Consider the following 12,854-nt stretch of genomic DNA (forward strand, 5'->3'; position numbering starts at 1 on the left):
CACCACTAAATCACATCCCTAAGTGCCACATTCACACGTTTTTTGAACGCTTCCAGTTAGGTTGATCCTACCACTTCTCTGCTTAGCTTGTTTCCTAACATCCAGTCTGTACCTCCTCTGGTGCATCTCTTCATCTTTCTTTGTCAATGGAACTCTCAGGTTGTGTCACTTAAGCCTACTTCCCACATTTTAGATGTCTTGCAGACCACTTAAGCAACTCAAACCAACACTGGTAAATCCAGCACTGATCCCTTGATCCCCTTCCAGCAATTCTTACAGAGACATTAATTGTCTCAAATTGTTTCTGTAAATGTCTCTGTAAGAACTGTAAGAACTGCTGGAAGAGCCACTGTCTGTAAAGAATTATTCCCTATCTGTGTAATCATGGTCTGAGTCAGAGTAACACTCAGTTCATATTAAAGCCAAAGTAGTCCAATATGACATGGCCAACCCACATCATCTGGTGGCCAATTTTTTTGAAGCAGTGGTAAAAAAATCAATTCCAGTGCCTAAAAAATGTGCAGAACAGAGACAAAATCAATTTTGCTTACACTTATTTGTGGAGAAAACAGTCTACACTAACATCATAGTGCAAACTACTCTAATATTTTTAAGAGACTAATTCAGAGACTACTTTACAGTTTTGAAAGTTTTGCTTTTATGTATGAGGAGATCAAATTTTAGTCCTGAGATCCAAACAGATTTCTGGTTTTTTACCCAGGTCCTGTTATAATGCAGTATTTCAGGATATGTGTCCAACCTAAAACTTTTGTGCAAATGAACTCTCATTTTGAGCAGTAATGTAAGAGTTGCTTTAGACAACTGACACCAAACCCACTTGTTTAAATTGCAGAATCATTGAATGACCTGAATTGGAAGGGACCTTAAAGATCATTTAGTTCCAACCCCCTACCAATGATGGGCAGGACACTTATCACTAGACCAGGTTTCTGTAAGACCCATCCAGCCTGGCCTTGAACGCTACAGATGAGGAAAGTCTTGCATTCAACCTAGTTTAGAATCAAGGAGCATTTATTATGACTTCTTTGTAGCAAGAAGATAAATAGTGAATTTCGTGCACAATTTTTTTGTATTTTGTTCTGTTAATAAGAGTCAGCAAGTATGAAGCCTGTGTTCTGTCAAAATTGCTAAAATAATTCCTTGGTCATTTAAAAGGCATGGAGAATTTCCAAAAACATTTCCAGTGAGAGAATAATAAGAAAAGAAAGAAGATATCTTTTTTTTCTTCCTCTGCCCTACACACAAATGGATTCAATGAAAACTTAATATATAAAAGATTAAAACTCTGAGGGAACTGTAATAGATAGTGATTTCCTGTGTGAAATAATTACATCTAAATTTGTAAGAAAGCAAATTGATTGACATAGTTTGTGTTGTATGTAAAATAGAAATTAAACCCCTACCATTCTTTTTCCATGCAGAGATTAGTTCACTTACTCATTGCTGAAATGAACTGTGATTCAATGATGGAAAATCCAGAGGAGGAGATTTTAAGCTGAATCTGCTCAGTGTCTCCAAAACTGAATTTTATGTGTTTTTAATTTAGTTGTTTTTATTACTGTCACAAAATTTCTAGTTTATTTTAATATTTTTTGTGGAGATGATGAGAGACTGTTTTTATTTCAACTCAGTTTGGACTGGATCATATTCTGAAGAGTTGAGCATCAGAGATATGAGATCTCATAATTTCTGTTGCATACCTCAACTTGGAGACTACCTATCTATATTTTATGAGTATTTGGTCATAAAAAATAAACCTTGCAGGCCTTTCCTGGGAACAGCGGTGGAAGGAGGATTTCTTGAGCTTGCCCCTAGAGGCAGAGATGTAATTGTAAGAGAGCTGTAGTATGCCTCCCCAGCCCAGTCCTGCTGCCAGCACATCTGGCAGCACTGCCAGCCTTCCTGTCCCCATGGCATCCCACTCTCTCAGGCATCCTCCAGCCTCTGCTCCAACTGTATTTCAGCTGCTTCACCAGAGAAGTCCTTTAATTTTGTTTATTGGTAACTCCTAGTGGTCCTTTTAGTGCCTACAAATTTCTCTTCAGTTGGTTTTCAAGGCTTAATTTCATAGGCCAAATGTTAAGAGATAAAGACAAGCAGCAGTTAAGACAGGCTCTGAGATTATGTTTATTCACATGGGGAAAACTATCCTGTTTCAGATTATTTTTCTTGAAAAGAAATTGCAAACATCTTGATGTCACAATATAGTATAAAACCAGTGCAATCAAGTGAATAATTTTCATACAGTTTCAATTCACTTCAGTTCTTAATTAGCTTTACTGCCATACAACTTCTATATGAGCTTTAAGAGTGCAGTTGTGCCTGTCAACTCCTATTAGTTATGCAACAGAAATTACCTTCAGGGCTCCCAAAGTATGACTGACTGTCGTGATCACTGACCATGCAAGATTTCTGCTGCAAACAGTAATTCCAGATGACAGTATTCCCTTGATCCCTGTATATACATACGAGGGAATTGCATGAGCAGAGGTCATTATCATCACATGTCATTTATTACATAACTGGGTGTTATGTTAAAACAAAAATATGCTTTTCTTAGCATAGAACCTGTGGGGAAAAAAAAATGTTTCCTGGAGCATTGGTCACAGGGGTATCTTAGATAAATAGGTTATTTTTAAAATAAGTTTTACATATAGTTTTGGAAGTATGATTTGGAAGTTGTGAGGTTTTATCCTAGTTACTAGGATGAAAACAGACAGAAATAATAATTTGTAAACTCTGCGGAAAACTCCATTTACTTTGAGACTTTCCCTGTAAAAGGCTTATGATGTAAACACAAGGAATAAAGCCCTCTTTTTGTCATCATTCAACTCAGAGAATTCCAAGCTCTTGGTGAATGAACTGTCTCTAGTACTTCAAATGATGTTGGCCACTTGAGCTCCAGACATATGAAGAGGTGACTGCTTGTTGTAAGTGCTTGCACTGCAAGTATGTCAAAAGCACTGAGAAATTTCAGAGAGCAGCAGCAGCAACTGAATAATTAATAGGCTTGAAAGGACAATGTTGGCCACTCAAGTAACAAAGTCTAAAACACTGTACACAGGTAGCCCAGCTAAGCTAGATGCTAATAGATGTTATGAATATAAACTGAAGATATTTGGAGGCTGAAAAAACATTACATTAGGTACGGGACTCTCTGAGAGCAGAATTTTGAGTAATGATTTGCTTTAAAGCAAGGGAAAACATATACGGACAACCAGACAAAATTACCCTAAGAATAATCTCCATGTTTAAGAATAAACTAGCTCAGCAAGCTAGCAGGACCTTCATTCCTCTGTTATTTGAGATCAGTTTGACCAAAGCACTAGGGGTTGTAGTGGGAGCAAGCTTGCCTTGGTGTGGGAATTCTGGAATTGTTTTATAGCTTTTAGTTATAAGTATAGTATAGTTTTAATTGTAACTTTAGTGTAGTTTTTAGCTACCTTAGGTGGGCCCCTGTCCTGGAATGTGTTTTTATCGGAAGTTGATAAGAGTTTCCATGACAACCCAGGTCTCTGCCCAGAGACTGTCTCCCATTGGTTTCTCCCCGGGATGAATCCCTGCCCCTCCTTTCCAATGTATCTTCCTCCCCTCTGTCCATCAATTATCTCCAAGGTCCAGGATTTTCAGAGGTTCGGCCAGTGGTTGATGGATCTCCCAGGGACCTCTCCCCAGTTTACCTCGATTTGTCAGTGTTTAGGTAATTCAGTTGGCATTTGTAACTTTGCTTTGCTTTATTGGTTCATGACTTGTATCCACCCCTTGGATTGCTTTGGACAAAAACCCTTTGCAGCCCAGGTTCGGTATCTCTCTCCTGAGGCACCGGGCCTGGGGTCAGGGGCTTCCCCTGTGATCCCCGAATAAAACCTTTGTTCCCCGAGCCTCTGAGAGTTTCCCCTCTTTCATACCACAGCTGTGACAGTGAAGGTCAAGGTGCTGCAGTGCCAAGAACCCACAAATCGGTTCTGTTGTGGCGTATTAGAGCTAGCAGGTGGTCCAGCCGAACACCGGGCTGGCCAGAGAGCGATACGCACCCCAACACCTTGGCACAGCAAAGATGTGCAATTTGATAAACGTATCTTTTTTTATTTGCAAGGGAAGCAGCAAATGCAGGTTATCAGACTGGTTTGCCTTACTGTACTTCAGTACTTGAACTATCAGTCACCAGATGACATTTGTTATCCTTACCACCACCTGTCACCCATCCGGATGCCCAAGCATATGCCAAAATGTCTATTTTAATTCCAGCTGAAACAATACCAAGGAGTGAGAAAGCATATACAAAACAACATACTCCATAGATTACACTGGAAGTTTATTCTGTGAGACTCTGGAGGTATTAAGGACACATACATGTGTATGTAAATTAGTAACAAGGGCTCCACCCTGTAGGGCTGTAGGGAAATATGTGTTTGTGTGTGGTTTTGTGCTTCAAGATTCTGATTCAAATGTCATTTGAGATCATTAGTTCTCTATTAACTATGAGTTTTCATTCAGTGTGTAACATTACTTATAACCTTAATGACAGGAGATTTTTTTTTTAATAAAATCTGAACAAAATAACATTGCTGGACTGGTAGCTTCTGAATCCTAGTTTAAGACCTACAGGCAGAAGTTTTAATGATACTTTTGAAAAGCAAAGGAGGAATGTCACAATAAAAATCTCATTTTCAAAGCTAAGCTAAGGGTTTTAACATCAAAGTATACTGTGTAGCCTTAAATGTACCTGACCACTAGGATGTAAAAAGCAGCTGCTGATTAGAAGGGAAGACGCAAAACATCATTGTATGGTTCACATGATTCACAGCCACTATCTAAAACAAAATCCATTGAGGATATCAGAACAACACTCTTTCTTACCATGCAATTTGCATGGAGGTCTACTGTGTTTCCAGTTCCAGCTGCAGAGAAATAAAAAAAAAAAAAAAAAAAAAAAAAAAAAAAAGCACCCTTAGTTACATGTTTTCAGAATAGCTCTTGAAATTTATTTGAATTTATAGTATATAATACCATATACTGTAAACTATTTAAAAACTTGACTAAAACACAGTGTGACTAGGAATACCCACCATATTTCTGTTGAACACCTATTTAGTTCAGGTAAAAACTGCTTTCCGCAGCTTGAGGAGAAGCTGCAAACCAAATCCTTTTGAGATTATCACTAGCTTTTGACTTAAATAAGTAGATTTAGTATCAGCTTCATCCTACTGGCTGAGAAGATAAACCACCTCAACATGTTTTTTCTTGAACTGCTCTTGGAGTGCAGTTTAACTGCTTGCTTGTGGTCTGGTGGGCTCTTAGGCACTGACTGCTCTGGTCAAATTAAAATTAACCTAGTATTTAAAAATATGTATACGTCTTTGTTAAACAGCAATGCTGTTCAAGAACTCGTTTTTCTCAAAGCATGATCAAAAATCTTAAAGGCTTTTCTTCCTTTACCTTACTGTGTTTGTGAGATATGTAGCATCTTTTTGCTATAATGGATAAAATTAACCACTACAGCTTAATAATCTTATGCCTGACAAAATAAACACATATGGAGTGAAACCTTTTCCTTATTGCAATTAATCTTTCTATAAACAAAAATTTATGTGTATTTTTGAAGAGTTATAACAATGGTAAATTCAAGACATTTTATTGGAAGTTTTGAAAACTAAAAGATATTTTTCAAAATACCTATTAGTTGCATGCATAAAACCTAACATCAGGAGCAGCTTAAAATCCAGTTTCATTTTGTGTTGTTAATTCATAGGAAATTCATTCTGACTAAAAAATATTGTTCTGAGTCATCACAGCCTTTCACTGTAATGGCTGAATTTGTTTTAATGGCTAACTTCAATATCAAGTAGAGTATTTTTTTCACAACTCATGCATTACTCATTTTAATCTGATATTAGGTAGATTTTGATTAGTGAATACTTTAACTTTTTTCTCACATGGCATATTGCAAACACTGCCCTACGAAGTGGCAAGAATGCTCCTAAGTGGGTATGTTGAGTTGAACCTCCTTATGTGTGAAATGTGGTGTCTCTGTTGCTATGAAATTGACTGGTTCTGTTCTTCTTCTGGTGTGGTTCTGATAGCTTATTTGTGGGAGATGTTGCCATCATTTTGAATATTCTTTTGTTTCTGAACTTAAATCAGTAGTTACTTTTTATTAGCCATGTCTAGACTTGAAATTATTTTGGTAGATTTTGAAGTATACATATGCTATTTTAGTTTGTGTTGATGATTTCTAAACATTATTTAAATCCTTAAACTCTAGAATGCACATGTATTTGATTATCCTAGTGCTTACATCTTGAGTAACTTCATACATAATTTTATTCTACAGGAATTTGCTGCACTGACAAAAGAATTAAATGCATGCAGGGAACAGCTGCTTGAAAAAGAGGAAGAGATTTCAGAACTAAAAGCTGAAAGAAACAACACAAGAGTAAGTGTATTTTTCTGCATATCATGTGTGTGTAAACTTACGTATAAGTCTGGATCTTCATTTGTATGAATAAGAAGACAAAATTCCAGCATTTTCCTGGGTAAAGGAGATTCTAAGTTGCAGGACATATCTACCACGGTACAGTCCTGAAGGAAATTAATGCATTAGCCAGATATATTGCAAACAACAATTGCAGGAGATTTAGTATGTAACATGATAAGGTCATTCAGTTTAAATGTCTTTTAAAGCAAGGGATTCCTGCAGCCTTGCAAGCCTTAGTAGTCTACACATATCCTCACCTCTTCTCAAGGCAAAAGGCAAGGTTAAAGCAGACAACCAGTTTTGCCTTGTGCCTTGGATTCGATGTGAGTAAGGATGAGATGAAGGCTGCCACACATACCACAAGCAGTCTGTTGTTTAGTCTACATGCAGCCTTGTGGCCCTTGAAGTAAATGTCATTTGCCATACAGCTGAGCAAGGACAAGATTTAATCCTGAAATTCATCATGTTCTGGTCCAATCAGAAGGTACTATTCTGTCTGGGAACAAGAATATGTGATACAGCACCTTCTGAAGATTCTCAAGTGATGGACAGAATTGTTTTCAGAATAAACCAATTTGCATATAATATGTCTGGGCAAAAGCAGAATTGATCTAGAAACAGGAGGATAGCAGAGGAGACTTTATGATGTTTGTAGAAAGGTGTGAGAAAAGAGATAGAGTAATCCCAGACCAGGTGGGAGTCAGGCTGGTAGTGAACATACAAAACGTATCTCAGAGGCTGAACACCAAGGATGATTTCTCATATCCATATTTCATTCTTCTGTGACCTGTGTAACTTTTCCCATTTTCCTATTCTTAATAAACTAATAGCACTTTGGATGCTCAGCTAACATCTCTTCTTTGTCAGCTAATTTGCATTTTGAAGAGAATCAGAATCTAACAATATATATGCCAAAAGTCCTGTGAGAGGGCCTTTCTCCCTGCTTTCTTCTTCCCATCTTCCCACTCTTCCAACCATAGAGTGCCGCAGAATTCAGAAACTTAAGGGAGGACAGATGAAACACATAAGTACAAAGAGGCAAAGTTGACCCATCTACCTCTATGCTTTTCTGGATGTTCAGGAGATGATTCCACTTCACACAAAGTTCTTAAAGGGATGGGTTTGGAAAATCTTATGGGACGTATAGGTGAGACCTACTTTTTCTCCCATTAATTAATTAATTGATTAATTTTGAGAAACATGTAGGAATTGCACTGCATTTTCCAGGTTTAGCAAATCATGTCAGCTGAAGAGAAGTCTTAAGACTTTCTATAGCTGCTTAAATTATCAACAACTCCTATGTGTGTATTATTTTAGTATTTAATTTAAAAATGCTTTATCTATTTCACTCCAAAGTCCACTGAACACCAGCTTTAGTGTGTTAAAACTGCAGTGCACCAATATCTAGTGTGGATCTGATATAAGCAGTGCAGACTAGCAAAAATCCCAAGACAGCCTAGTCGCCAAAGATAGTCACTTGCCAAAGAACTGAGAGAAAAGGAAGATGACTCAACTGCAAGTCATCTCCCAAGTCAGACTGATCTCTGTCATAGGCAGTTTCTGTGCAGAACAAGAAGCTTAAAGATCATCCATTCTTGCATTTCTTGTGCAATGTAAAAGAAAAATCGGTAAGAGGTTTTCCAGGAGAACCAATATCAACAAATGGGAGTTACAGTATTGTATGTAATATTTGCAAGTCCTTGCAGTTAAATTAGTGAGAGCTAACAGTGTGTTTTCAAAATGACGATGAAGCTAGAGATCAAAATGTTTAGGCTATGAAAAAATATAGGGAATGCAGGAGATGTTACAGCAAACAAGGGAAAGATATAGTCCAAATATTAATGGAGAAGGAGAGAGAAAAAATTCAGAGACATGCCTTACCTTGACCTCTGGCATTTTCATAAAAAAGTTATTACTCCATTATGTCACATTTATGTTCTTGCCAGGCTTTAAGCCACCATATACTATAATATATCTCAGAGTTGGCTGTAATAGTCACACTGTCTTCTATAAGGACACTCCTTTGATAGGGAAATATGAGCATTTTAGTTGCAAAGCTGTTGTTTTCAACACAGTCTTGATGATGTGCTAGTGATGAGATTTCTAGCAGCATTCATTGGGAAGGCATTGCCTATAAAGAGGCACTTTTGCAAACTGAGATTTATGGTGTTACTAATGCAAAACAGCAGTAGTATTTTGTAAGAAAAAAAAATTGCTCCAAAATATTTCTGTTAATTTATCAAGGATTCTAATAAAAAAATAATAATATTTGGAGGACCACTGATACACTTTCACAGTGACAAAATTAAATGTCTTTTCTCATATATAAAGTTAGTCCAACTAATGCATCTTTTGTCCATCCCTCTAATGTTCACACTTAAGCCAGCCCTAGCTTGGCTACATTAATGAGGCTCACCTGACCCCCCAGGACAAATTCATGCATAATCACACATGAGAACCACTTTGTCCCAAGTAGTACTTCCTGCTCCTTTTAAGTGAGAATGCTCATTTCTGAATTGCAGATTCTGAATTTTTTAATCCAACCTTTTGTCTCCTTGGGGTAATAGCGAAAAAGATATTGTTTGATTTGTCCTTCAAACTGAATATCAGCAGAAAGAAATGAAAGTGACAATTCTGTCAGGTCCTGAGTACAATACCAACCTTCCAGGTCCCCTCTACATTTTCAGTTATGCCCAACTGGCAGTATTTTACTTACTCTAGACCCACACCTATGTGTTTTGGTGGGTTTTTTTTTCCTGGCAGCACCCTCACACAGTTTTTGCTCATCACATAAACAAAACACAAAACTGATTTCACATCCCCATTTCCCACTGTATGTCAAGCTGTAGTAGTAGGCCTTGATGGAAACGTGTTAGGGAGAGATCATGATGAAATTACTTTTTTTGGGACACATACACTTGAGATCTCAGCCAAAATACCAGAAATTAAATCTTACCCCAGTATTTAAACGTTTGTACTCATTCCTTCTAGCAGCATTCTTAGGCATTTGCTGTTGAATGTGTATTTTTGCTGCCTATGATAATTAACTTTTCCTGACATATTACAGTAGAAATATTTTCATGTTAGGAACATAGCTGGCAACTTAATCTATCAATACACGAGGCAAAATAGAAAGTGTGGGAGCACTGATTGTGTGGAATTGCTGAGGAGAAGACAGACAAGTTCTCTTTGGAAGACCATTGTATGGGACTTTCAAAACAGATACAAAAATGTCTTAATAGAAACTCTTACAGTTATTTTCTCTGCATATTCTCTAGATTGAGTGATCACCTATAGCATGTAGAAAGATAGTATCTTTTCTGCAGCTGGAAGATAAATTAGTGTGATTTAGCATGTTATTTAATGAAAATTATAAAATAACGCTACTTTGGCTGTTTAAATAAATATTTTTTGTCTCAGTCTGTATTCTTTAAAAGTAGAAAAAAATGCATAGGATTAATTTATTAGATCAGAATATTATTATGAGGAAATTTGAGGGTTGTTTTGGTAGCTGAAAAAAACTGCTATGGATTAATCTGATCATTGATTTTTCCCTACAACAGCAAAAAAGGACCAGACACATACATGAGCTTTTTGAATAAAGTATAATTTATTTACTCAAATTAGTCTGAAATATTTTAGTTCTGTTTAGAAACAAAAAAAAAATTATACCTGTGTTCATAAATGAAACAGCAGTAACAAAGGCAGTGTCATTAACTCTCTTTTGCTTCATGCCTTAGGAGATGAAGTACTAATTACAAGGCTGAGTTATATCTAATTTTATTCATATTTTATTGTCTCCATTCCTTACTGAATGGGTTATGAAACATCTTCAATTATGCACTGCAGTATCATTATACCTATAGATCAGAACTCAACCCTGTATTTTATGATTCAAATTCCTTTCTTCTGTGTTGGGAAACTCTAAGAATATATTTTAAAGTATGGTTTTACCTATTTTTGCTCATTTTCTCATAGGCCCTTTTAATTAAATCAATTTCATAGGTGCTGAAAATTAATCAGGTACTCTATTTCTTTGTTAAATGGGAGGAGTTCTTACAGTCTAAAAGCAGTTTACATATGAAAATAAGTATATCTATCTCCTAAAGTTCTGCAAATGGCAAAACATTAATTCAGTAACATAAGTAACAGTATATATTATTCCCTCAATATTATAGACTATCTTGCAGATTCATGTGTCTCTTCTTTCAAGAAAAAGAACTTCTGTCAGAAAGTAGTGTAACAACAGATAGTAATTGTAATTATTATTATTATTATTCAATAACTATATGTTTTTGTATAACTGTGTTTTTAGGTAATCTGCGCAGTGTAATGGTTATTATATTTCTATTCATTATTCTCACAAAACCCTTTTTCTTCCGATTACTTTGTGTCATTATCTGATTGTTACATTTTCTTTCACGCCTTTGTTTCACATACCTGTGATTTCATTAAGGTTTTAAGTTGCTTGCATTTTAGTTTCTGTACAGAAGGACAGACATGGGGCACACTGCAGTAGTTGGGCTGTTTAGAGAAAGATTTTCACTGTGAATTTACCAGTGTAGCTGTTGGAGGTCACACCACTTCACCACAGGTGAAAGGTGGTTTCCATCACTGTAGAACAAGGCTGAAGAAAATCACTGATTTTAGAATTAGAAGTAGTCTTCAACTCCATGTCTACTTATTTTACTTGTCTTCTCTGCTCACACCAGAGATGGAGATTCACTGAACAATGTGAATTCTGAATATAGACTGAAAGAAAAATCAGTTTTTCCTGTGCTGGTGAGAAATTCTAAGCTGAACCTCAAAAGAGAATTGTCTTCTTAGTGCGTTACCTCACTTCTCTAAGGAATACCTTAAGCTGAGTCTCTCATTTCAGTAAAAGTCTTTTCTTTTATGTCTTTTCCCTGTATTTCACTGTTTATGACTCTCCTTTTCTCTCCATTACGGTCTGCTGATTCTTTAATTTCTCCATTTATTATCCTGCTGTGGACTTTTTCTACAAACAAGTTTTTTGAAAATAATGAAAGTTAAGATAAAATATTTCATATTGATTAAAATCCATGTCCTGTAAAAGCAAACTCTACTGAGTCACACTAAGCTTAACTTGCTGAGCCATCATTCCTTAAAATGAGTATTTCAAGTTCTTTCCTTTTCACTTGTAAATCAGTGTCCATGTAGTCATGATGGTATGGTGTAGTAGAGCAGAGTAGGTGATAATCTACACTGATGTAGTTTATACCATTAAATCTGACCACGCTTTTCTGTTTCACAGAAGTCAATCACTTCCATAATTGCTTTGTAAGAGATTTGAGAAATAAAGGAAGCTGGGTGTATTCTAAAAATTTTCTCCTTTCATGTTCATTTAGTTCTAATTAACACTTTAAAGATGCTACATTAATTCAAAAATTACGCACTAGGGCACTTTTCAGTGTTTAAATTATTATTTTAATACATTTTTAGTGCTTATAAAAAGTCCAGAGTTCCAGAAACAATCCTATTTAAATAAGACAGAATTATCAGCACGGCATCTTGAGCATCCTAAAATTTGCCCAGCACAAAACTCACTTGTCAGATTATTTCATAATTCATTGTCAAGCTTATGCTTTCCAGTAGGAAAAGCATAGCAATGATGCGTGGGTGATTCTGTCCTACCTGCTGCTGTTGATCTTCATCTTCTTATCTCTGCAAGCTGCCTGTCCCTCTGAGTGCTTGACAACTGTAACAGCTTGACAGCGTGAGGAAGCAGAAAATGCTCAGCAGCCCATGATCACTATTAATGCCAGAGTTTAATTGCAACTTACTGAAATCCCTAAAGCTGTTTCTAACAATTCTTTTGTAGTTTAAATGAATTACCGTTATTGTTACAATGTTATTTCAATGTGAAATCTTGTGATGTTCTCACAACTATTTGGTATATTAATTCTTTTTTCATTAATATTAAAACTACAGAGTGGAGGAAAGTCCTCAGCATGCCCACAAGTTATTGTGATTTCCTTCCAATGTTAAACATTGGTTGGACACACCATCATCTTCAATGTCAATCTTTTATGTTTATATCCCTGTCATTGTAGCCCTGAGACACTTCATAATTCTGTCAGTGTTGTTGACATGTTCACTTTCCAGGGAGGCAGAGAAGATCTATTATCCCTTTTTTTAATATGAGGAAGCATTGAATAAAACACCAGCTATCGTTATGTGTCTGAAGTAGGGCAACAAAACTGGTGAAGGGTCTAAAGCACAAGTCTTACAAGGAACAGCTGGTGGAGCTGGGGGTGTTTAGAGTGGAGAAAAAGAGGCTCAGGGGAGACCTTATCACTCTCTCCAGCTGTAGTTCAGGTGGGGGTCAGCTCCT

At 36.4% G+C, this 12,854-nt stretch overlaps 1 protein-coding gene across 1 annotated transcript in view; it reads left to right on the forward strand.

Annotated features, from left to right (window-relative positions):
* PPFIA2 (PTPRF interacting protein alpha 2) overlaps nucleotides 1–12,854 on the forward strand; it is a 296,559-nt gene that overhangs the window by 176,650 nt on the left and 107,055 nt on the right. The window contains exon 4 of the mRNA XM_083859151.1: nucleotides 6,356–6,457. Within this exon, the coding sequence (XP_083715277.1) occupies nucleotides 6,356–6,457 (102 nt within the window). The remainder of the gene's footprint in view (nucleotides 1–6,355; nucleotides 6,458–12,854) is intronic.

Source organism: Zosterops lateralis, assembly GCF_965231275.1.
Source record: "Zosterops lateralis genome assembly, chromosome: 4".
In the NCBI taxonomy this organism is placed as follows: domain Eukaryota; kingdom Metazoa; phylum Chordata; class Aves; order Passeriformes; family Zosteropidae; genus Zosterops; species Zosterops lateralis.